Source organism: Schistocerca nitens, chromosome 9, assembly GCF_023898315.1.
Source record: "Schistocerca nitens isolate TAMUIC-IGC-003100 chromosome 9, iqSchNite1.1, whole genome shotgun sequence".
NCBI lineage: Eukaryota > Metazoa > Arthropoda > Insecta > Orthoptera > Acrididae > Schistocerca > Schistocerca nitens.
The window spans coordinates 467,895,690-467,922,417 of NC_064622.1; the positions used below are offsets into that span (position 1 = coordinate 467,895,690).

General features: G+C 47.6%; 1 protein-coding gene across 5 annotated transcripts in view; it reads left to right on the forward strand.

The window, feature by feature from the left end:
* LOC126203893 (uncharacterized) overlaps positions 1-26,728 on the forward strand; it is a 77,107-nt gene that overhangs the window by 24,683 nt on the left and 25,696 nt on the right. For all 5 annotated transcript variants that reach the window (XM_049938276.1, XM_049938280.1, XM_049938277.1 and 2 more), the window contains one exon: positions 20,128-20,410. In XM_049938276.1, the coding sequence (XP_049794233.1) occupies positions 20,128-20,410 (283 nt within the window). The remainder of the gene's footprint in view (positions 1-20,127; positions 20,411-26,728) is intronic.

Sequence of the window (26,728 nt, forward strand, 5' to 3'; positions counted from 1 at the left end):
ACCTTCCGAAAGTGCCGATTGGTCCCTCCGTCCGTTTGTCGGGAGGTGTGAACAATCACCTAAGGCGGGAGTGCCCTCAGAGAGGGCCCCCACAAGGGAGGAGCGCGCCATCGGAGACGCCGGTAATCATGGGGGATTCTTCCGCAATGGTTTCCTCACCTTCCACTATGTCTGCTCACAAACGTAAGTTCACTGAGTCTCAACCACAGTCAGTTCTTCCATCGTTGCCACAGTTCCTTGTTGTTTCTCGGTCTGACGAAGGTCACGACTTCTCCACGGTCAACCCTTTCATTATTCAGAAAGGTGTCGACGCAATTGCAGGTCCTGTAAAGTCTTGTTCCAGATTACGGAATGGCACCCTGTTGTTAGAAACAGTCAGTGCCCTCCAGGCACAAAAATTGCTGCGTACGTCACTACTACACACCTTCCCTGTCCGGGTGGAACCGCACCGTACCTTAAATTCCTCGCGTGGAGTCGTTTATACACGCTCCCTCGATGGACTGTCTGACGAAGAAATTCAGCACTACCTGTCTGACCAGGGCGTAACGGCTGTTCATAGGGTTATGAAAAGGGTTGACACGAACATCATTCCAACCCGCACTGTCTTCTTGACATTTGACAAAGTTCAACTACCATCGAAAATCAAAGCCGGCTATGAGATAATTTCCGTTCGCCCTTACGTCCCGAACCCTACGCGTTGCTATCGGTGCCAGCGGTTCAATCACACCAGCCAGTCCTGTTCCAATCCGGCCAAATGTGTTATGTGTGGCAGGGATGCCCATGAGGGTGCTTGTCCACCTCCATCCCCTCGCTGCATCAACTGTATGGGTGACCACGCCGCTTCCTCTCGAGATTGTCCCGTTTTTAAGGACGAAAAGCTCATCCAGGAAATTCGAGTAAAGGAAAAGGTGTCGACCTTTGCTGCTCGAAAATTATTCGCCAGTCGACAGCCCACCGTGTCTCAGAAAGGAAAATACAGCACTGTCCTTGCTTCTCCTCGGCCAACAAAGGAGGCGGCCACGCAGACTTGCGACCTCACCTTTAGTGCCACGGTCGTCAGATCGGCCAGCGCAAAGATCGCCCGTTCAACCTCACCACTTTCGCCTGCCCACTCTCTGGTTCACCCTTCGTAGAGTTCTGCTAAATCTCGAGCCCAAAAGTCAGACACCAAGACTTCGAAAAAAGAGCATACTCGTGAAGAGTTTTTACGTACGGCAACTTCGCAATCATCGGTTCCTCCTTCCTCTAAACATCATACTTCCAAGAAGGCTACAAAGAAACCCAGTTCCTCTCCTTCTCTGCCAAGGCGTGTCCCATCTACAGCACCACCTGGCGGAAGTCGCCCTCGGCCGTCTTCTGTGTCGCCGAGGCGCACTGCTGGCGGCCGATCAACCGGCCGGTCGCTGGTGGCAGGAGCTGCTCCTGACCAACCTATGGATCAGGATGTTCTGCCTTCGGCTGAATGCCATTCCGTGCTGTCGGTCGCAAGCTCAGAGCAGTCGTTGAGTTGACAGCGACCTTGGTCACATTCCTCCATTTCCAGTTCACCCTATGTCCATTATCCACTGGAATATCCGCGGTATTCGAGCCAATCGGGATGAATTGTCGATCCTCTTACAACACTACTCGCCGGTCATCTTTTGTCTTCAGGAAACAAAGCTGCGTCCCCATGACCGCTTTGTTCTCCCTCATTTTCAGTCCGTCCGATATGATCTCCCCTCTGTTGAAGGCACTCCAGCACATGGAGGACTCATGATTGTTCTCCATGAAACTCTCCATTATCACCCAATCCATTTAAACACTTCCTTCCAAGCTGTCGCCGTCCGTCTTTCCCTTTCCGGATACACGTTCTCTCTTTGTACTGTATACATTCCATCGTCCACACCAATGGCACGAGCTGATCTCCTTCATCTTCTTGGTCAGCTTCCACCCCCATATTTGCTGGTTGGGGACTTCAATGCCCACCACCCGCTTTGGGGATCTCCACATCCTTGTCCACGTGGCTCACTATTGCTAGACGTCTTCCACCAAGCAGATCTAGTTTGCCTCAACACTGGGGTCCCTACGTTTTTGTCCGCCTCCACAGCAAATTTATCTCATTTGGACCTTGCGGTCGGTACTGTTCCACTAGCTCGGCGCTTCGAATGGTTCGCCCTTGATGATACACACTCGAGTGACCACTTTCCATGTATCCTTAGACTGAAGCCTCAACAGCCATATATGTGCCCGCGACGCTGGAAGTTTGCTCAAGCCGATTGGACACTTTTTTCGTCTCTAGCGACATTCGATGACCGTCACTTTCCCAGCGTCGACGATGAGGTCACACATATTACCGACGTTATTCTTACAGCTGCGGAACATTCAATACCACGCACCTCCGAATTGCCCCGGCGCCCCCCAGTTCCTTGGTGGAACGAGGCATGCCGTGATGCACTACGTGAGCGGCGACGTGCTCTCCGCGTTTTCCGCCACCATCCTACTTTGGCCAACTGTATCCGCTATAAGCAGCTCCGAGCGCGATGCCGTCGTGTCATCCGCGATAGCAAGAAGGCAAGCTGGACATTCTTTATTAGCTCATTTAACACCTTCACTCCCTCCTCGGAAGTTTGGAGTCGGCTTCGACGGTTCTCAGGCGCGCCTGGTTTCTCCCCGGTCTCTGGGCTCACTGTCGCGCATGACACATTAGTGGACCCCGTCGCAATTTTTAACTCGTTGGGTCAGCACTTTGCCGAGATTTCGAGCTCTTCAAATTACCCGCCAGCGTTTCTCCCGAAGAAACGTGCAGCGGAAGTGCGACCTCTTGCTTTCTCCTCTCAAAATCGCGAAAGCTACAATACTGTTTTCTCCATGCGGGAACTCCAACATGCACTCTCTTCTTCTCGCTCCTCCGCCCCAGGACCAGATGGTATCCACGTCCAAATGTTGCTACATTTATCAACCCATAGTCTGCGTTACCTCCTTCGCCTTTATAATCGAATTTGGACCGACAGTACTTTTCCCAGACGATGGCGGGAAGCTATCGTCGTTCCTGTTCCGAAACCTGGAAAGGACAAACATCTCCCCTCTAGCTATCGCCCCATTTCTCTCACAAGTAGTGTCTGTAAGGTTTTGGAGCGTATGGTGAATTACCGTTTAGCGTGGTGGCTGGAATCCCGCAGTCTTTTAACACCTGCCCAATGCGGATTCCGAAAGCATCGTTCTGCAGTTGACCATCTTGTTGCTCTCTCCACTTATATCATGAACAATTTTCTCCGGAAACGCCAAACGGTAGCAATATTTTTTGATCTGGAGAGAGCATACGATACCTGTTGGAGGACAGGCATCCTCCGCACACTGTTCTCATGGGGCTTTCGAGGCCGGCTGCCCCTTTTTCTTCGCGAATTTATGGCAGAGCGCACATTTAGGGTGCGGGTGAACACTACTCTCTCCCGCACTTTCTCCCAAGAAAACGGGGTACCCCAGGGCTCCGTGCTGAGTGTTGTACTGTTTGCCATCGCTATAAATCCAATTATGGATTGTCTCCTTCCCGATGTCTCGGGCTCCCTCTTTGTGGATGATTTTGCGATCTACTACAGCTCTCAACGGACCAGCCTTCTTGAACGACGTCTTCAAGGATGTCTCGATCGCCTCCACTCTTGGAGCATCGAAACCGGCTTCCGTTTCTCTCCCAGTAAGACCGTTTGTGTTAATTTTTGGCGACGTAAGGAGTTTCTTCCGCCCTCCTTACATCTAGGACCTGTCAACATTCCGTTTTCAGACGTCGCTAAATTCTTGGGTCTTATGTTTGACAGAAAACTGTGCTGGTCCTCCCACGTTTCCTATCTTTCGGCTCGCTGTCTGCGATCGCTTAACACCCTCCGTGTCCTGAATGGTACCTCCTGGGGAGCGGACCGAGTGGTCCTTCTCCGCCTCTATCGCGCCTTAGTGCGCTCGAAATTGGATTATGGAAGCATAGTCTACTCCTCTGCTCGGCCGTCTATTCTTCGGCGTCTCGACTCTATCCACCACCGTGGATTACGTTTAGTGTCTGGAGCTTTTTACACTAGCCCTGTGGAGAGCCTTTATGCTGAGACTGCTGAACCTCCGTTGTCCAATCGGCGAGCAGTCCTTCTGAGTCGTTATGCTAGCCATCTGTCTTCCATGCCTGCTAATCCAGCCCATGCCCTTTTTTTCGACCCCTCATTTGATGTAGGGTATGCAGGCCGCTCCTCCTCCCTACTACCCCCGGGAGTCCGCTTCCGTCAACTGCTCCATTCTCTTTCCTTCCGCTTTCCTAAAACCTTCTTGACAACTTGGGGTACAGCACCGCCTCGGCTCCGTCCCCGGATCTGCCTGCTCCGTGACCTTTGTCGATTTCCCAAGGATGGTACCCCTACACTTGCTTATCGTCGGGCATTTGCTGCTCTACGTGCACAAATGACAGACGCCACATTTATTTACACCGACGGCTCGAAAACATCGTTAGGTGTAGGGAGTGCCTATATTGTTGGCGACACCCCAAATGAATTTCGGCTTCCCGACCAGTGTTCGGTGTATACTGCGGAGCTTTACGCTGTTCTCCAGGCTGTCCACTACATCCGCCGCCATCGGCGGATACAGTACGTTATCTGCTCGGATTCTCTCAGCTCTCTCCTCAGTCTCCAAGCTCTTTACCCTGTGCACCCTCTGGTCCACCGGATTCAGGACTGTCTGCGCTTGCTCCACCTGGGGGGCGTCTCGGTGGCGTTCCTCTGGCTCCCGGGACACGCTGGTATCTGTGGGAATGAGGCGGCCGATATAGCGGCCAAGGCTGCAGTCTCTCTTCCTCGGCCAGCTATTCAGTCGCTTCCCTTCACCGATCTACGGAGCAGTTTATGTCGCAAAGTTGCTCGTTTATGGCATGCGCATTGGTCCACACTTCCCCATAATAAATTGCGGGAAGTGAAAGCCCTTCCTTGCGCTTGGACCTCTTCCTCCCGAACGCGTCGTCGGGAGGAGGTAATTTTAACTAGACTCTGGATAGGGCACTGTCTTTTTAGCCATCAACATCTTTTAAGCGGCGATCCTCCCCCAATCTGTCCCCACTGCTCTCAGCTGTGGACGGTAAGACACCTTTTAATTGAATGCCCCTATTTTAATCCGTTACGCGCCCGTCTACAGCTATCGCCTGATCTATCGTCGATTTTAGCCGATGACACGCGCTCAGCCGACCGCGTTCTCCAGTTTATTAGTGACAGTGAAATGACGTCAGTTATTTGAAGCTTTTTTGGGGATAACAAACACCTTTCTGTGGTGGATTTTTAAGCCTTCCTTCTGCTTTTAGTTTCTCCAATTTTATGACTTTGTTCCCATTGCTGCTTGTTTTCAATTTCGGTTTTTTTACTGTTTCCTAAGTTACGGGCTGGGCGCTAATGACCATAGCAGTTTTGCGCCCTAAAACCAAACAAAAAAAAAACAAAAAAACAAAAAAAAAACCTCTCTCTGCTCAACAGATGGCTCAGTTTTTAAGCGCGACAGGAAAATCCAGTTGTATAAGACCATGGACAGCCTCACATATCAAGAGGCTAAAAAGAAGTATGAGCATATTATTCCCATACAAATGACAGAATCTTACACTACAGCTGCAACATCATCGCCTTCCTCCGTTGCACCTCTTAAAATGGGTCCTCAGAGCCATTTGCTGATATCTGCCACCCCCCCCCCCCCCTCCCCGGCTGTTGAGGTCCCTTCTGGTGCTTCCACTGCACCTACTTTGGGAGCATTGGTCCTCACATGCTCAGGTCACTGGTCCCCACCCCAAGCTGGAGGCACCTCTCTAGCTAGGAAGAGGCCCCTTGGGACCCTTCTTTACATGGTTCCTGCTGGTCCACAGCCAGACAGCACCCAGTGGCTGAAGTGACAACAGGCTGCTGGCAGTCAGATTTCTCATTCTTCCTCTGTCTCTGAAACCAGTTCAGGGACATGGCAGCACATGACCCAGGGTCATAACTTGCCCTCCTGTCCCTGTGTAGTCGCTTCAGGCCCCACAGTATTCACACAGTCAGATCCTCCAGTGGAATTGTAATAGGTTTTTCCACCACCTGGCTGAGCGACAGTAGCTTTTAAGCACTTACCCAGCATTCTGTATTGCTGTCCAGGTAATGTTGTTTCCAGCAATTCAAACTCTTGCCCTTCATGGCTACTGAGGTTATGTTAAGAAACATAGATTATGAAAGGGTATCAGGTGGAGTTTGTACGTATGTTCTGGACTCTGTATACAGTGATCTTGTGCCTCATCATACATCTTTGAAGGCTGTGACAGATCAGGTAAGGCACATCATGATTTTACCATCTGTAATGTTTATCTCCCTCCAGATTTTACCATCATCTCCTGATGATGTCATGTCCCAGGATGTACTGCCTCCATTGCTCTCTCACCTCCCTTCAATTTCACACTCTTGGGTGACTTCAACATCCATAACCCTTTGTGGGGTGGTACATTGATCAGTTGCCTCTTGAACTCTTGTGTCTCCCTAAACTTCATTGTGGCACACAAAACTTAATAGGCCATTGATCTCTCCTTGTGCAGTCAGAGTCTTCTACCATCTCTGCACTGGCGGGTCCACGGTGGCCTGTGTGGAAGTGATCAGTTCCTGATCTTCCTATTCCTCCCTCAGTATTGCTCTCCTGGATGCGTCCCCAGATGGGTTCTCTGTATTGATGCTGACTGGGATGGGTTCACCTCTTGCTGTCATCCTTAGTAGACCGAGCGAGGTGGCGCAGTGGTAAGACACTGGACTCGCATTCGGGAGGACGACGGTTCAATCCCGCGTCCGGCCATCCTGATTTAGGTTTTCCGTGATTTCCCTAAATCACTCCAGGCGAATCCGGGATGGTTCCTCTGAAAGGGCACGGCCGACTTCCTTCCCCATCCTTCCCTAATCCGATGAGACCGATGACCACGCTGTCTGGTCTCCTTCCCCAAAACCAACCAACCATCCTTAGTTCCCCATCGCAAGGTAGTATTGATCCGTCTGTTCAGCATACAATGGCAGCCATTCTTTTAGCAGCAAAGTAAGCCAGACACTCTTCCTTGGGATCCCCCTATCATAAGATGCTGGTGGACCCCATAGGTCGCTGCGGCCATTAGATATCGTAGGAGGGCTCTCCAATGCCATAAGCGGCACCCTTCTCAGGAGCACCTCATTGCTTTAAATGGGTCTATGCCCGCATCCACTACTTCATAAAACTACGAAAGCAAGCGTCCTGAGAACAGTATGTTTCCACTATTGGACTACATACCTCTCCATCACAGGTATGGGCAAAAATTAGATTGCTCTACAGCTTCGACTCCCTGTCAGGTGCATCAAGTATTTTCTTAGATGGTGCTATTTATACTGATCCAGATGCTGTGAGCATTATAATTGCACATCTGCATCTGACAACTACCAACCCATCTTTTGGCTCATTGAATAGCGGGCGGAGCAAATGCACTTATCTTTTACTACCTGCTGTATGTCATATAATACTCCATTCAGTGAATGGGAACTTCTCAGTGCCCTAGCACTTTCCCGGATATGGCCCAAGGGCCAGCCTGCATCGGCAACCAGATGCTAAAACATCTCTCAGTGGATTGTCAGTGTCACACCCTTGCCTCCTTTAGTCGGATCTGGGGCGAGGGTCAGTCCCCGTCTCAGTGGTGTGAAAGCGCAGTAGTTCTGGTACTGAAACTAGATAAGAACCCATTGTAGGTAGACAATGATCATCCAACCAGCCTTACCGTCATTCTCTGTAAGTTGCTTGAATGCATGGTGAACAAGGGGCTGTATTGGCTCCTTGAGTCTTGGGGCCTTTTGGTTGCATATCAGGATGGTTTTTGCAAAGGCTGCTCTGCTGCTGATGATTTGGTTCACGTGGAGTCCACCATCCAGATGGCCTTTGCTCATCATCAGCACCTCTTTGTTGTCTTTTCCGACCTACAGAAGGCTGATTACATGACAGGGCATCACCACATCCTTTCTACATTACATTGTGGGGTCTATGGGGTCCACACCCGACTTTTGTCAAGAACATCCTTTTGCACTGTATGTTCCAGATTCAGATGGGTGCTTCATCCCGTACCTCCCCCCCCCCCCCCCCTCCCCCCCTCTGTATCCAAGAGAATGAGGTTCCTCAGGGCTCTGTGCAGAGCCTCACCCTCTTTTTTTTTTTTTGGTAGCCATCAGTTGTATAGTGGCAGTTGTAAGGTATTCGGTATCGCCCTCCGAATATGCTGATGGTTTCTGCTTTTGTAGTTGCTCATTAGTATGGGTGTTGCTGAGCATCGCCTACAGGGCAGTGAGCATCTCCTACAGGGCACCGTACAAAAGGCGCATTCATGAGCTCTCACCCATGGCTTTGGTTTTTCAGCTGCCAAGACTCGTGTTATGCACTTCTGTCACCGTCGTTCTGCCCACCCACACCCACAGCTTAACCTAAACTTTCTATTAATTCTTGTAATTTGATGTTTTGCTTTTTGGGACTGGTCTTAGATTCCCAGCTGACGTGGCTTCACCACCTTTGCCAAGTTAAACGAAAGTGCTGGCAACTCCTCAATATACTTCGCTTCCTCAGTAACACTAGCTGGGAAACAGATCACTCTACCGTTTTGAAGCTCCACAAAGCCCTGATTCTTTCCCATTTTGATTATAAGATTCTTGCATATTGTTCAGCATCACTCTCAGCATTGCGGATACTGGACCTTATTCATCATTGTGGGAGCCGACTTGGGATAGGAGCCTTCCAAACTAACCCTGTGAACAGCTTACTAGTTGAGGCTGTAGTCCCTCCGTTACCTAACAGGCACCAACAACAGCTGCTGCATTACACTATATGCATTTGTACCTTCCCTGAACATCCTAACTACTGTGTCCTTTTCCCTGGAAGGGAGCTCCGCCTCCCATAACAGCAACCCAGAACTGGGTTTACAACTGCTGCGCACCTCCAGTGTTTCTGCTCGAAAGTGAAACCACCTCCACTGTCGTCTCTGATCATGAAGAAATCACATCTGCCACATGGATTGTGCCCTGACCTTGGATTTTTCTGCCTCCTTTGGTCCAAAAGATTCCATTCACTCCACTATTTTTCACTACCTGTTCTTGGTTATCCTTCACATGTATCTGGGTTCAGAAGTGGTGTTAACCAATGGCTCAACAGCCGACAGACAAATAGGTTTGGCATGTGCATGTGTACGGTGCAGTGAACTCAACTCTTTGCCAGACGTCTGCAGTATCTTCACTGTTGAATTGTGGCCATTACACTAGTCATTAGCCATGTTCATTCTTGCACTGGCAAGAGTATCCTAATCTGTAATGGCTCCCTTAGCAACCTTCAAGCTACACACCAATGCTACTCTCCTAACCCAATGGTTGTGGCTATCCAGGATCTTGTCTCCGACCTCCTCCTAGCTAGACAACCAGTCATTTTCGTTTGGACCCTGGTCATGTTGGATTTCTGTAAATGAACTAGCTGACCCATTGGTTAAGCTGGCGACCAGTATGCCAATTCTGGAAATGGGGGTCCCAGAACCAGGCCTTGCCATACGCTGCTGGAAGTATGGAATCAGAATGGTCTGCCCTGATTCCCCCAAACAAACTGAAGACAATTAACGAGACCACAACCTTGTGGCAGTCTTCTCTGTGTGCTTCTCGCAGAGCAAGAAGTGGAGATTTGCCCGTACAACCATTTCATATGTGTATCATGAACATCAGGATTCTGGTAAAACATCAAATCTCCGACATCACTGCGGCAGACAAAGATCCTGCAGAAATGGGACCTAAGACGACTGAAGAGAACTGTTCAACGTGAAAGAAGTACAGCCCTTCAGCAAATTGCTGCAGATGCTGAGCCATTAACTGTCAGCGTGTGAACTATTCAACGAAACATCATCGATATGGGCTTTTGGAGCTGACTGCACAACACAAAGCATTATGCCTCGCCTGGGCCCATCAGCACTGACACTGGACTGTTGATGACTGGAAACATGACTGGAAATGAGTCTCTTTTCAAATTGTATCAAGCAGATGGACATGTACGAGTATGGAGACAACTTCATGAATCCATGGACCCTGCATGTCAGCAGGGGACTGTTGAAGCTGGTGGAGGCTCTGTAATGGTGTGGGGTGGTGTGCAGTTGGAGTGATATGGGACTTCTGTTACGTCTAGATACGACTCTGATAGGTGACACACATGTAAGATCCATCTGATCACCTGCATCCATTCATGTCCATTGTGCATTCTGACAGACTGGGGCAATTCCTGCAGGACCATGTGACACCCCACACAGCTAGAATTGCTACATCTACATCTACATTTATACTCCGCAAGCCACCCAACGGTGTGTGGTGGAGGGCACTTTACGTGCCACTGTCATTACCTCCCTTTCCTGTTCCAGTCGCGTATGGTTCGCGGGAAGAACGACTGTCTGAAAGCCTCCGTGCGCGCTCTAATCTCTCTAATTTTACATTCGTGATCTCCTCGGGAGGTATAAGTAGGGGGAAGCAATATATTCGATACCTCATCCAGAAACGCACCCTCTCGAAACCTGGCGAGCAAGCTACACCGCTACACAGAGCGCCTCTCTTGCAGAGTCTGCCACTTGAGTTTATTAAACATCTCCGTAACGCTATCACGGTTACCAAATAACCCTGTGATGAAACGCGCCGCTCTTCTTTGGATCTTCTCTATCTCCTCCGTCAACCCGACCTGGTACGGATCCCACACTGATGAGCAATACTCAAGTATAGGTCGAACGAGTGTTTTGTAAGCCACCTCCTTTGTTGATGGACTACATTTTCTAAGCACTCTCCCAATGAATCTCAACCTGGTACCCGCCTTACCAACAATTAATTTTATATGATCATTCCACTTCAAATCGTTCCGCACGCATACTCCCAGATATATATTTTACACAAGTAACTGCTACCAGTGTTTGTTCCGCTATCATATAATCATACAATAAAGGATCCTTCTTTCTATGTATTCGCAATACATTACATTTGTCTATGTTAAGTGCAGTTGCCACTCCCTGCACCAAGTGCCTATCCGCTGCAGATCTTCCTGCATTTCGCTGCAATTTTCTAAGCTGCAACTTCTCTGTATACTACAGCATCATCCGCGAAAAGCCGCATTGAACTTCCGACACTATCTACTAGGTCATTTATATATGTATTGTGAAAAGCAATGGTCCCATAACACTCCCCTGTGGCACGCCAGAGGTTACTTTAACGTCTGTAGACGTCTCTCCATTGATAACAACATGCTGTGTTCTGTTTGCTAAAAACTCTTCAATCCAGCCACACAGCTGGTCTGATATTCCGTAGGCTCTTACTTTGTTTATCAGGCGACAGTGCGGAACTGTATCGAACGCCTTCCGGAAGTCAAGAAAAATAGCATCTACCTGGGAGCCTGTATCTAATATTTTCTGGGTCTCATGAACAAATAAAGCGAGTTGGGTCTCACACGAATGCTGTTTCCAAAATACATGTTGATTCCTACAGAGTAGATTCTGGGTTTCCAAAAACGACATGATACTCGAGCAAAAAACATGTTCTAAAATTCTACAACAGATCGACGTCAGAGATATAGGTCTATAGTTTTGCGCATCTGCTCGACGACCCTTCTTGAAGACTGGGACTACCTGTGCTCTTTTCCAATCATTGGAACCATCCGTTCCTCTAGATCAGGGCCGCACAAGGTGCATCGCAGAGTGCAGAAGACGGCTGCGCTATGTTGACGACGGTGCAGACTCCCCCACTTCTCAGCTTTGCGCAACAGCGCTGCCTCTCGCTTCCTTAGCTTGTGTCGCTTGCGCCGCCTGTCTCGAACTGTTTCAAAGCTTTAACCCTGTTGTCTTCCTCCTTGCCAAATACTAATGTACACTAGGTGGAGAGCTTAGTTCGGTGTACCGGTACAAAAGAGATTTATAAAATTACTGTAATGGTAACAATTTTAAATTTGGTTTTAACACAAATGTATCTTCCTATGTGTCCGCATCTCGTGGTCGTGCGGTAGCATTCTCGCTTCCCACGCCCGGGTTCCCGGGTTCGATTCCGGGCGGGGTCAGGGATTTTCTCTGCCTCGTGATGACTGGGTGTTGTGTGATGTCCTTAGTTAGGTTTAAGTAGTTCTAAGTTCTAGGGGACTGATGACCATAGCTGTTAAGTCCCATAGTGCTCAGAGCCATTTTTTATCTTCCTATGTGCTCTTTATTTTATTTGCAATAATGCTACTAAGATCTGGAACAAGAGATTGGCTGACATCAATTCTGAGAGAATTTTTTAAATTACAATTAGAAATACTCGCACGCAATCTAATTTTTGTACAAGACAAAACAGAAAAAAACCTTTCACATACACAAGTGGAACCAAACATAGAAATAATCTTCGCTGCTTCTCTGTGTAACGTGGGAAATTCTTCCTTCGGCAAATTCTGATATAATTGGAGCAAACCTTTTGTATTGTAAAACACATCCTTCGGTGAACATCGCTTTGCAAATCAATTAGTTCGAAATGTAAATCTGAAAGCACACTTTCAATATCCATCGAAAAAGGTTTCACAAAAACATCAAGAATTTGCTGCAGGTAGGTAATTTCCTGAAACAATAACAAAGCCAATGTTAATAAATGAAAGTAATGTAAGCCGTTGTTTCGAAGTACTAAAATGCGTTAGATTTTAATAAACATGTAATGTGTACTATTGGTTTTAATGTAATGTTACACTTGCATATGTAACGCAATTTCCTTTATTTAGCTGTATGTCATATACCGGCACATTACCTGGAATCAGTCGTTAAACGCATTTTCAAGGGATTGTAGCACCTCGACGTATTTTTCAAAGCGCGCTCCTTCCTGCACAGATGCTCTCAAACAAAAACATAGTACCGTTTTGATTAGAGCGGTTATAAAAATCAGGCTGTTTTAATAAAGGTACAATTTATATCTCGCTTACCTAGTTCAGGAAAGTGTTGCATATTTTTCTCTGAAAGGTTGTTTTTGAGGAGCTTCAGTTTATACTGGAAATCGTTTATCTTGCTGATCATATCGTTGATGATATTGTTTTCTTTTTGGAGTTTCAGACTTAAATCATTTAGGAGAGCCATAATGTCTGCTAAAAATCCTAAATCAGCTACCCATTCAGGGTCATGAAAAAGTGGCTCCGGACGTCCTTTGGTCTCCAAAAACTGAGCCACAATGTGGCATAGTCGAAAAATTCGGGAAATCACTTTCCCTTTGCTCAGCCAGCGCACCTCAGCGTGGTAGGGAATATCTGGATACTCCTCTTCAAAGGAAATAAAAAATTCTTTGAATTGACGATGAGTGAGTCCATGAGAACGAATGTAGTTCACGATACACACCACTACCTTCATCACATCTTGAAGACCGATAACTTTCGCACAAAGAGCCTCTTGGTGTGCAAAACAATGAACGGAAGGTAAATTCGACATCTTAAGTTTTTTCCGCAGTAGGCTAATAAACCCTTTTGCTTTACCGCACATTGCTGGTGCCCTGTCTGTGGTTACGGAAAACAGCTTCTCGCAAGGGAGTCCTATTCCTTCAGCTGCCATTTCAACAGCTGCTAAAATATCCGCCCCTGTAACAGTGTCCTTCAACGAAATCATATCCAGGAGCTCTTCCATTACATGTAGGTCGTCGTCCACGCCATGCAAAAATATTGCTAACTGAGCCATGTCTTCAACATCCGTGGAATCATCAAGTGCGATGGAGTACGCTAGGAAGTTTTCAATTTTGGCTGCCAGTTGTTCATGCAAATTCTCAGCAATGTTGTTGATTCTCCGATGTATTGTCATTCCGGAAAGTGGTATTCTGCTGTACGCGGGAGCTAATGTGGCATTCATTGTCTCTACTACGTCCAACATAATGTTTTTTATTAATGGACCGTCCATAAATGGCCTCGAAGCTCTTGCTAAACGTAGAGCAACTTTGTAACTAGCTCTGAGAGTCTTTTCGCAACACCCCTCATCTTCTTCACCCTAAAGTAGAGAAAAAAGGTATGTTAGAAATAATTTATGCGAAAACGAAAACTAAGGAATCTAAACAAATGTTATTTCGTTTCGCATGACCTTTAACCAAAATATACTTGCTAAAGTACTTGCAAAAAACCTCGTTTGTAGATACAGACTTCTCTTCTGCAAGAGTTTGCAACTTCCGTAATTCTTCCTCTCTGGCATCCCCTGTTATCTCACTATAATTTTCTGAATGCAATTTAATGTAGTGCCTTTCAATAGACGATTTTCTGACACACGTAATTAGTGTACCGCAGATTAGACATTTGGCTTTATCGTCACAACACCCAAAAAAGTAGGAGAGTTCCCATTCCTGTTTAAATTGACTTTCGGCAATTTTCCCTTTTTTTGGAGCAGATGGTTTCATTATTCCGGTAATTGTCTTGCGCTTACGTATTCCAATGTTGACTAAGCCGTCTGGCAGCGCATTCGTCAGCGCACAGCGTCGGCCTCACCTAGGAAGCCGAGTTGAGGCGAAGTATGCCGAGTTCAGCCGATGCACTGTGCAGGCACTCGCTGCACCTCGCTTTGCACGCGTGCGGTTTTCCATGTTCGTGTGGCCCTGCTCTAGAGACTTGCGGTACACGGCTGTTAGAAGGTGGGCAAGTTCTTTCGCGTACTCTGTGTAGAATCGAATTGGTATCCCGTCAGGACCAGTGGACTTTCCTCTATTGAGTGATTCCAGTTGCTTTTCTATTCCTTGGACACTTATTTCGATGTCAGCCATTTTTTCGTTTGTGCGAGGATTTAGAGAAGGAACTGCAGTGCGGTCTTCCTCTGTGAAACAGCTTTGGAAAAAGGTGTTTAGTATTTCAGCTTTACACGTGTCATCCTCTGTTTCATAGCCATCATCATCCCGGAGTGTCTGGATATGCTGTTTCGAGCCACTTACTGATTTAACGTAAGACCAGAACTTCCTAGGATTTTCTGTCAAGTCAGTACATAGAATTTTACTTTCGAATTCACTGAACGCTTCACGCATAGCCCTCCTTACACTAACTTTGACATCGTTTAGCTTCTGTTTGTCTGAGAGGTTTTGGCTGCGTTTAAACTTGGAGTGAAGCTCTCTTTGCTTTCGCAGTAGTTTCCTAACTTTGTTGTTGTACCACGGTGGGTTTTTCCTGTCCCTCACAGTTTTACTCGGCACGCACCTGTCTAAAACACATTTTACGATTGCCTTGAACTTTTTCCATAAACATTCAACATTGTCAGTGTCGGAACAGAAATTTTCGTTTTGACCTGTTAGGTAGTCTGAAATCTGCCTTCTATTACTCTTGCTAAACAGATAAACCTTCCTCCCTTTTTTTATATTCCTATTAACTTCCATATTCAGGGATGCTGCAATGGCCTTATGATCACTGATTCCCTGTTCTGCACATACAGAGTCGAAAAGTTCGGGTCTGTTATCAGTCGGTCCAAGATGTTATCTCCACGAGTCGGTTCTCTGTTTAATTGCTCGAGGTAATTTTCGGATAGTGCACTCAGTATAATGTCACTCGATGCTCTGTCCCTACCACCCGTCCTAAACATCTTGAGTGTCCCAGTCTATATCTGGTAAATTGAAATCTCCACCTAAGACTATAACATGCTGAGAAAATTTATGTGAAATGTATTCCAAATTTTCTCTCGGTTGTTCTGCCACTAATGCTGCTTAGTCGGGAGGTCGGTAAAAGGAGCCAATTAATAACCTAGCTCGGTTGTTGAGTGTAACCTCCACCCATAATAATTCACAGGAACTATCCACTTCTACTTCACTACAGGATAAACTACTACTAACAGCGATGAACACTCCACCACCAGTTGCATGCAATCTATCCTTTCTAAACACCGTCTGTACCTTTGTAAAAATTTCGGCAGAATTTATCTCTGGCTTCAGCCAGCTTTCTGTACCTATAACGATTTCAGCTTTGCTGCCTTCTATCAGCGCTTGAAGTTCCGGTACTTTACCAACGCAGCTTCGACAGTTGACAATTACAATACCGATTGCTGCTTGGTCCCCGCATATCCTGACTTTGCCCCGCACCTGTTGAGGCTGTTGCCCTTTCTGTACTTGCCCAAGGCCATCTAACCTAAAAAACCGCCCAGCCCACGCCACACAACCCCTGCTACCCGTGTAGCCGCTTGTTGCGTGTAGTGGACTCCTGACCTATCCAGCAGAACCCGAAACCCCACCACTCTATGGCGCATGTCGAGGAATCTGCAGCCCACATGTTCGCAGAACCGTCTCAGCCTCTGATTCAGACCCTCCACTCGGCTCTGTACCAAAGGTCCGCAGTCAGTCCTGTCGACGATGCTGCAGATGGTGAGCTCTGCTTTCATCCCGCTAGCGAGACTGGCAGTCTTCACCAAATCAGATAGCCGCCGGAAGCCAGATAGGATTTCCTCCGATCCATAACGACACACATCATTGGTGCCGACATGAGCGACCACCTGCAGATGGGTGCACCCTGTACCCTTCATGGCATCCGGAAGGACCCTTTCCACATCTGGAATGACTCCCCCTGGTATGCACACGGAGTGCACGTTGGTTTTCTTCCCCTCTCTTGCTGCCATTTCCCTAAGGGGCCCCATTACGCGCCTGACGTTGGAGCTCCCAACTACCAGTAAGCCCACCTGCTGCGACCGCCCGGATCTTGCAGACTGAGGGGCAACCTCTGGAACAGGACAAGCAGCCATGTCAGGCCGAAGATCAGTATCAGCCTGAGACAGAGCCTGAAACTGGTTCGTCAGACAAACTAGAGAGGCCTTCCGTTCAGCCCTCCGGAATGTCTTTCGCCCCCTGCCACACCTTGAGACGACCTCCCATTCTACCACAGGTGAGGGATCAGCCTCAATGCGGGCAGTATCCCGGGCAACCACAGTCGTAGTCCGATCGGGGGATATGTGGGACGAGCTGGCCGTCCCCGACAAACCCCCATCCGGACCCCCACAGTGATGCCCATTGGCAACAGCTACAGAGTGGCTCCAGGAATACTCTTCTTTCTTCTGGCTACCAAACTTCCCAGACATAAACATTATTGAGCATATCTGGGGTGCCTTGCAGCCTTTTGTTGAGAAGAGATCTCAACGCCTTGTACTCTTAAAGGGAGGTGGAACGCCCTATCCCGAAAATGTTAAATTTAGTGATTTGGCTTCCCTGTATTTCAGGAACCACTGTAGCCATTGACATGAAACTTTTACAGGGCATTAAACTTTGTGTTCTGAATCTACTGAACTACAGTAATAACATTTCAGCCACTGCTTTCAGAAATACAATTTTTTAATTACACGTTTAAAATTTTGTGTACTTTTTTTTGTACATTATCCTAAATAATTTTTATTATACATAAGATTATGTTCTTCTTTTAGTTCAGTAGACACAGGATATGTATGTTATTACTCCTTGAAAATTTGAATAATCTGCTCGAAGTGGTTTCCGAGATTGAGGGAAAAATGCAACAGAAAATGTAAATTTTCTGCAACAGCTTCTAAAGTTTCAGAAGACAGTAACTCACTTAATATATGCTTAATCTTTTATTTTTAGTCGCACAGAAGCACCCTGCACTGTACTGTATATCATCCTCTTGATCTTTTTCCAAATTTTTTCTTATTTCTGGACTCCTTAGTGACCAACTGTGCTGCATACTCTGCTTTATCAATGCGAACCTTGTCTCCCTCCATTCAAGTTCTCTGATGCAGTTTGCTACAGGATTGCGTCCCATATGCTGTAGCACTTTCACCCTACCAGTTGCCATCATTAAAAGCAATAACAGCATCACTGACTCCCCACTTTAGTGTCTTCATTCCAACAAAAACATTTTTTTGTAAGCGAGTCCATGTAAGATTATTGAACGACTCATTGGGATTTTGAGTCTGACCACACAGACACTTCTTCAGTAATTCAGGATTTGCCAGGTGACTGTAAATAGGTTTTATGATATCCATGACTGCTGCTGGGATGGAATGTTTGTGGCTGTATGAACTGTCTGAGTACTGGGTGTTGCAGTAATTGCACCATGAATCAGGTGTAGAAGGGCAAAGGTGGTGTACTGGTTTTTCATCAGTTGACGGTCTGTGGAAGAAGGAAGCCCATACTGTCTGCTTCATTTGCAACAAATCCTCTGTATTGTTTCTAATGGCCATCCCATAATACTGCTGTAGTTCATCAATCATTTTGTCTGTCAGCCTGCCTCTTATGGTTTTACCATCAGACAGTTTCTTGTCTCTCAAACCTGGTGCCCATCCTCTTCTGGACACGGCCAACACATTCCAGTTTTGTGATAATCTTCTCACCATAAGGCTGAGCGGCTATTATACTGTCACATGCTTTTGAGTCTCCATCACCTAAGAACTTAGTGTAATACACTCCCCTTTCGTTCACAGATCAACTAAAAATTTTAACAGTGGCATAGGCCTCCATACCACCACTTGTCCCTTCGTAATTTCTGTTACAGATATGCCCTTCTTCATTCCCTGACTTACACTTATAACAATGTTTGGTTAAAATCTGGGAATCTATTACCTTTCCATTATCCAAACTGGTCACCGTAGCAACAGAATTCTTAGAACTGTAGCCGCGCTTCGACCAAGTTCTATCAAAAGCTATTTGTATGTCAGTCATACCATCATTTATTTCAGCAGCTTAGTTTGAAGCACCCTTCTCTGACTCACATGCAACAGATTCCACAGCAGCTCCAATAAATCCTGCATACTTGTCGATTTTACAAGGTGGGCATGGCATATTCATACACGGCATACGTTGTTTCTGCTGCAGTGTGTCCTTTGCTAATGGCTCTCAATCCATAAAACCACCAAACGTACTATAATAAATGATTATCTTTATTACTTACCAGAATTCCAAAATGAATGACTATATCTATGACTGGCACAATTAATCATGAGTTTCCTGGCTAGTCCATTTGACACCTTGCTGTCTACATGTAAACTAACTGGCCCTCCACATATTTTATAACTCACACGTTCACCTAACACCATTGTCAGTATATGTAAACCTATTAGAATATAACCTAACCTACCATTTACATCACTTTCGTTTTGAGAAAACTGTGTATCACCACGTTTTATTTTAATCTTCGAAGCACTAATGGGTGTTTCTCTAGATACTGATGAGTTTGCCTGTATTTCTTTGTCTGTAACTTGGTTGGTTGGTTTGAGGATTAAAGGGGCCAAACTGTCTGTAACTTCTCACATCACATGTTGAACACAATGTTTCGCTTTATTCAAAAATTTATTTCTGTGAAACCCACATTTCTTAAAAACACTTCGTTTTGGTGTCATACTTTACTTTTTGAGAGATTTACCAATCTATTCCTCACTTTTCCTCAGAAAAACGTTAGCGCTTCAACATACAATGCGTGTTTATACTATGAGATGATACGATACTGTTTTTGGCAGTGCTACCAATACAAACACGTAATTTAACCTGTGTAACACAGCAATCCACAGCCTTCTATATAAAACCATTACCGATTTTATTAGATCTTGAAGTAATGCATGTAAAAATTTTAACATTTTCAACTGGTGTAGATTATATTAAAAAAAAAATAAACAAAATACTTCCCATGAGAGTTTATAATTGATATTAATTATTTAATTTGGAAAATTCAAATTTTATAAGGAGAGAAAAATCCAGAAATGTGAAAAAAAGATATTTTTCCGTTATAACTGTCCATAACAGATTTATGGACAGCCCTGTAGGATTCATGGTGTCAGTTCTCTCCAGAACTACTTCAGACATTAGTCGAGTCCATGCCACATCATGTTGCGGCACTTCTGTGTGATTTCGGGGGCCCTACAAAATATTAGGCAGGTGTACCAGTTCATTTGGCTCTTCAGTGTATAGCAACACTGAAGGATACTCTCTTTCTACTTCCATTTCTCTATTTCCCAGATGTAGGCATGGTGGCACTCTCGCTCTAGGGGGACATAATTTTGCTTGTCACAAAACAGCTGCTGTATTGTAACTAATGTTATTGCTAGACTAAGGTTTAGTTGTTGAAGAACCAACTTTTTTTTTTAAAAAAATTGTGTTATGCATAACTTGGTCCTTAATTACTGTACAGTTATGGACTTAAAACACAAAATAAAAATTGTAATTTGCTTTACAGAACACACAGAGTTCTTTCTTCCTTGGGACTGACGCACTTCCTTTGCTACGGAGCACTGTGGGGCCAGATAAGACTATCCCGCTCGCTGCCATGGGAGTCTGATGTAGAGATGTGCCTCCGCAATGAGGAGCTGGCTAGGAAGGATGAAGTCTTCCTTCTTAGAGCTTTCCGGAAGCAAGGCCTACAGCTGGCCTACGATAGTGCGGAAGGGAGGTACACTGTCAAGGATCCACAGTTTACTGGTGGATCTGTGCAACTTATTGTTTTTGAGGAAGACCGCATGGTAAGCCGTGTGTATGAAATATGTTTTCCATGCTTGCTTGTTGGAATATTCTTGGCTATGAAACTGTAGTAACACTGTTCACGTTTACGTCGCACTTCACTTAGCGTAGACCGGGACTGTGTCCTAGGCATGCCCGATGTTGACTGACTGGGCACGGCCCGTGCTGCTGGAGTTGTTGTTGTTGTTCTTGTTGTTACGCCGGCAGAGGTCGCGTCCGAATTCTCGCGTGCCCTCTGGTGGACGGGACTCTACTTGCGGCAACTACCGCCCGTGACGCGCCGTGCCAATGTGCGCCTCCCGCGATCTTTCTGGTGGCTACTACACTCCTCCTCCTTCGGGGGGTGAAGCCACTGTGATCCACTGCGTCGGAAGGTGGAGCGTCGGGCAGGAGCGATGACCTCCACATCCATTGGATGGCCGGAGTCGAGGGGATCTGCCAACCCTCGAGCTGGAACCTTCGAATACGCCTGGAAGTGACCCACACGAAGAGGCCCCCGTCGTCCCACAACCGGAGCTCGGGACAGAACGGGTGACAAGCTGTCGAACTCCGGATCCCGTTCCACCTCGGGAGGGGCAAGACCCAGTGGTGGGGATGAAGGGGAAGGGACAACCACAGGTGAACTAGCCCCCTGAGAAACCGAACCTGCTAGGGGGGCCGGCTCTCGCTGGGGCATCTCGAATGATGGCGATGCCGGTGCTGGAGCTACTGGAGGCTGCCAAGGCTGAGAACCATCGCAGTGCGGCAGAGTCACAGCGGGGAGAGGAGGTAACGTCCCCTGTGAAACCAATACAGGTGCCGGCAATGGGGAAGCCGGTGTCCGAGAGGTCGGAGGGTGGGTGCCCGAACGTGGACGTAGCTGATTTTGGTGACGACGTACCACCCGATCCCCCGCCTGCAAGGTATAGAGCCGGCGGCCATTTCGGCGCAGGACCACCGCCGGTATCCAACGTGGATTGCGACCAAACCCACGGGCCCAGACCGACATACCCAGTGGAAAGCCAGGTACTTCGTTTTGTGAAGACTGGCGAGGACCAGGCCGGAGGAGGTGCAGCAGGGTCCTAGGTTGACGCCCATGGAGGAGCTCTGCGGGGCTGCGGTCGCCCATTGGTGTGGTCCGGTATGCCGTCAAGAAAAACGTCAAGGCTTCCTCTGCAGGAAATTCGTGCACATACTTTTTCATCTGCGTCTTAAATGTGCGCACCATGCGCTCGGCTTCCCCATTCGATTGTGGATGGAAGGGGGGAGAGCAAACGTGCCGAATACCGAAGCGCCTACAAAAATCCTGGAAGGTCTGCGAAATAAACTGCGGTCCATTGTCTGAGACCAGGGTGATTGGCAGACCTTCCACAGAAAAGATTTTTGCTAGTGCCTGGATTGCAACTTCTGAAGTGGTTGAGGAGCAGCGAACCACATACGGGAATCGGGAATAAGCATCAATGACAATGAGCCAAAAGCCATTGAGAAACGGGCCCGCAAAATCGATGTGAACACGTTCCCATGCTTGTGTTGCCGGCGGCCATGAAGAGAACGCTGCCCTGGGAGATGCTTGTTGGCTCGCACACTGGGAACAGGCGGCCACCAAGTGCTCAATTTCTCTGTCAATACCGGGCCAGTACACATGTCTGCGAGCCAAGGTTTTAGTACGGGAAACACCCCAGTGCCCCGCATGTAATAACGTGAGGACCTCCCTTCGTAAACCTGCAGGAACAACCACGCGAGGAGCTGTATCATCGGTAGCCAGAAGGAGAACTCCTTCCAAGACCGAGAGGCGGTCTCGTAGAAGAAAATAATTACGAAGAGGGTCCGAGGCCCGGCCTGGAGGGCGGGAGGACCACCCCTGCTGAATGAGGTGAACTACTCGCCGGAGAACCGGGTCAGCCGCCGTTTCCCTGGCGACTCGAGAACTAGTGATCGGAAAGCCATCAACTGCTTGGCGGGATGCCACATCCAAATGAAAACACATAATCTCCTCTCGATCGAACGTAGGATCCGGGCCCACCGGAAGACGGGAAAGAGCGTCGGCGTTGGCATGCTGTCCTGTAGGGCGAAAATGAATGTCATAATGGTACTTAGAGAGGAACAAGGCCCAGCGCTGTAGTCTGTGGGCCGCCCTATCCGGAATCTGAGAGGTGGGGCCAAATAACGATATTAACGGCTTATGGTCAGTGATTAACTGAAACTTCGTGCCGTACAAGAAAGGGTGAAACTTGATAACAGCGTAGACAATGGCCAAAGCCTCTTTTTCCACCTGGGAGTAATGGGCCTGCGCGGGACTAAGCGTTTTAGACGCAAACGCCAGTGGTTGCTCGGAACCATCTGCGTTGCGATGGGCCAGGACCGCCCCCACCCCATACTGCGAAGCATCTGTAGCCAGGACCAACGGCTTACGGGGATCAAAAGTAGCCAAACAAGGGGCTGAAGTGAGGAGGCCCTTCAACGAGGTGAACGCTCGCTCGCATGCAGGCGACCAATCAAAAGGAACACCCTTGTGCAGAAGGCAGTACAGGGGGTGGGCTATAGTGGAAGCCCTGGGAATGAACCGGTGGTAATAGGCTATCTTGCCTAAAAAAGCTTGTAACTCTTTCAGCGAAGTGGGCCGAGGAAGGTTGACGATACCTTGGACCAAACTTCCTAGTGGCTGTATGCCATGCCGAGATATGGTGTAGCCCACATACTCAATGGACGGTTGGAAGAAGGTTGACTTACGCAGGTTGCAACGCAAGCCCACAGACCTGAATTTGAGAAAGAGGGTGCGAAGGTTGTGCAAGTGTTCCTTCGTGCTGCGGCCTGTGACAATTATGTCATCCAGGTAATTAATACAATGAGGGATTGTTGACGTGACATGCTCAAGATAACGCTGGAATATCGCCGGGGCACTGGATATTCCAAAAGCCAACCGCTGGTATTGGTAAAGGCCAAACGGGGTGTTGACGACCGCCAGCCGTTTGGAGTCCTCATCAAGAGGTATCTGATGATAAGCCTCCGACAGATCGATTTTCGAAAAATATTGGCCACCCGCCACGGCGGAGAACAATTCATCAGCACGAGGCAAAGGATAGGTGTCCACCACCAATTGGGAATTAGTGGTGGCCTTGAAATCGCCACAAAGACGTAAGTTTCCTGAGGGCTTCTTGACAATAACGAGGGGCGAAGCCCACTCACTGGAAGAAACAGGAAGAACGACACCTAGGGCTGTCAGCCGGTCTAGCTCTTCCTTTACCTGAGGGCAGAGAGCCAAGGGGATCTGTCTCGCGCGTAGAAAACGCGGGCGAGCCGACGCCTTCAACGTTAAGTGAGCTTCAAAATCGGAAACACACCCCAGGCCCTCCTCAAAAATATCTGGAAAGTCTGAGATCAAAGATTCCAATGAGTGATAGGGAACGTCTTCGGAGACCAACTGTATGGTGTCAGCAATAGAAAAACCGAAAGCCTGAAAGGCATCCAGGCCAAAAAGGTTAGCGGAGCTCGCATCACTGACAACAATAAAAGTAATAGGCCGAGTGACTGATTTGTAAGTCACGTCGGCAGTGAATTGACCCAGTAGGGGAATGAACTGTTTACCATAACCGCGTAGACGCCGGTAAACTGGCGCCAACGGGGGCGATCCAAGGTCGGAATAAGTTTATGCATTCAACAACGAAACTGCCGCCCCCGTATCTACTTGCAGTTGTAACCGGCGCGACCGAACCGACACCTCAATAAAGAGTTTGTGGGCCGATGCGTCGGGAGCCTGGCCCGATGAAACTTCCTGAATGTCAACGTCCATGTCCTCTGTACTTGCTTCCTTTGATGCCTTTGAGGCTGAGCGGCAAACTTTAGCAATGTGACCTTTTTTATTACATTTGCGACAAACGGCCCAACGCTGGGGGCACTCTGACCGATCGTGATGTATATAGCACGACGCACAGGACGGCAACAGGGGCCGGCGGCCGGAATTCTGTTTACGCGCCGTGCGGGAGCGGCCGTAACGGCCGGATTGTACCGCTCGCACGTCGTCCACCCCGGACACAGTGGACGCGGCCGCGCCACCCTGAACCTCCGCGACGTCGCACCACGCTTGCAGCTGTTGACCTGCCGCGTGAGAGACTTCATACGATTGAGCAATGGACAGAACTTCCTCGAGGGAAGGGTCTTCTAACTGCAGGGCCCGTTGCCGGACCTCCCTATCAGGGGCCGAACGAACAATGACGTCGCGCACCATAACGTGGGCATACGACTCTCGCGACTGCTCCGTGACAAAATGACACTTGCGACTAAGACCGTGCAGGGTAGCGGCCCACGCCCGGTAAGACTGATGGGGCTGTTTCTTGCATTGATAGAACTCGACCCTAGCCGCCACAACATGCGTGCGGCGGCGATAATAGGAAGACAGCAACGAACACAATGCGTCAAAAGTCAAGGACGAGGGTTCCTGCAACGGCGCTAGCTGCCGCAAAACTTGATACAGCGAGGGAGATATCCAAGACAAGAAGAGAGCACGACATACCTCCGCCTCGGCAACATGAAACGCCTGGAAATGCTGCCGAAGGCGATGTTCATATGCGTCCCAATCCTCCGCCGTCTCGTCATACGGGGGAAAGGGAGGAGGGAACTGCGCCGGAGCAGACGGCGTGGAGAGCAACGCCGGAAGCACTTGTTTCATGGTGGCCATGAGTTCCGTCTGCTGCGCAACCAAAACTCGCACCAAATCCTCCATGCCGGGGAGAAACTGCGAAACCGGAACAACGACGCAACACGCGAAAGAACGACCCTACTCGTCGCCAATTGTGTAGTAACACTGTTCACGTTTACGTCGCACTTCACTTAGCGTAGACCGGGACTGTGTCCTAGGCATGCCCGATGTTGACTGACTGGGCACGGCCCGTGCTGCTGGAGTTGTTGTTGTTGTTCTTGTTACGCCGGCAGAGGTCGCGTCCGAATTCTCGCGTGCCCTCTGGTGGACGGGACTCTACTTGCGGCAACTACCGCCCGTGACGCGCCGTGCCAATGTGCGCCTCCCGCGATCTTTCTGGTGGCTACTACAGAAACCATAGCCTTTTTTTTCATATATGATATCTATACCTCATGAAGGCATAAACACACTTCATGTATTTGCACCATACATCCTGTTTTGAAACTGAAGCTGTAATAGAACTAATGTTGAAAGCATTTATATCATAACCATCTGACAATGGATTTACACATTAAGCTGTGTGTTTGTTCATGTAAGTAATTTTGCTTACTAGTATTTGACCTTTGTCTTGGTAGACTGGTCTGTTTCTGAGTTAAGGATCAAACTAAATTATTAAACAAAACAAATTAAAATCAATATTAAATAAACTATAACAACATGCCAAAACTCAGCATCACTTGTTTGATATTGTAAATGAACAACTACTGTAGTTCAACTCTTGTAGTTTAACTATAAGAGCATAAGTAATTCGGGGTCTGTACAAGGGAGATGAACTTGAAAGCAATATTATAGAACTGGAAGAGGATGAAGAGAAGGATGAGATGAGAGATTTGATACAGTGAGAAGAATTTGATAGACCTAAGTCGAAGCAAGGCCCCAGAAATAGTATTTCATCAGAACTACTGATAGCCTTGGGAGAGCCAGCCATGACAGAACTGTTCCATCTGGCATGCGAGATGTATGATACAGGTAAAATACACTCAGACTTCAAGAAGAATGTAATAGTTTGAATTGCACAGAAAGCAGATGCTGACAAGAGTGAATATTACCAAACTATCAGTTTAATAAGTCATCATTGTAAAATACTAACACAAATTCCTTACAGAAGAATGGAAAAACTGGTAGAGGCCAACTTCGGCGAAGGTCAGTTTGGATTCCGGAGAAGTGTAGAACCACGTGAGGCAATACTGACCCTATGACTTATCTAGTAGGTAGGTTAAGGAAAGTCAGACCTACATTTACAGCATTTGTAGGCTTACAGAAACCTTTTAACAACGTTGACTGAAGTACACTCTTTGGATCTCTGATGGTTGCAGGAGTAAAACACATGGAGCAAAAGGCTATTTACAACTAGCACAGAAACCAGATGGCAGTTACAAGATTCAAGGGAAATGAAGGCAAGCACTGTTCGGCATAGAATTTACAGTGAAAAACCTAATGACACATAAAAGAGTGAAGGTGACCTATATAAAGAAAGCAATAGGGGTGCTCAAAACAACAGGCTCCAGACTTGTACACCTGCTGGCGAGGGAACCCTTTCTCATTGAAAATCTATGGGCAAACCTGATTTTAACCAATATCAGCGCTTTGGAAAGTCTAACATTGCAGGAAAAAAGGAAGATATACCCCAGAATTTTACAACACA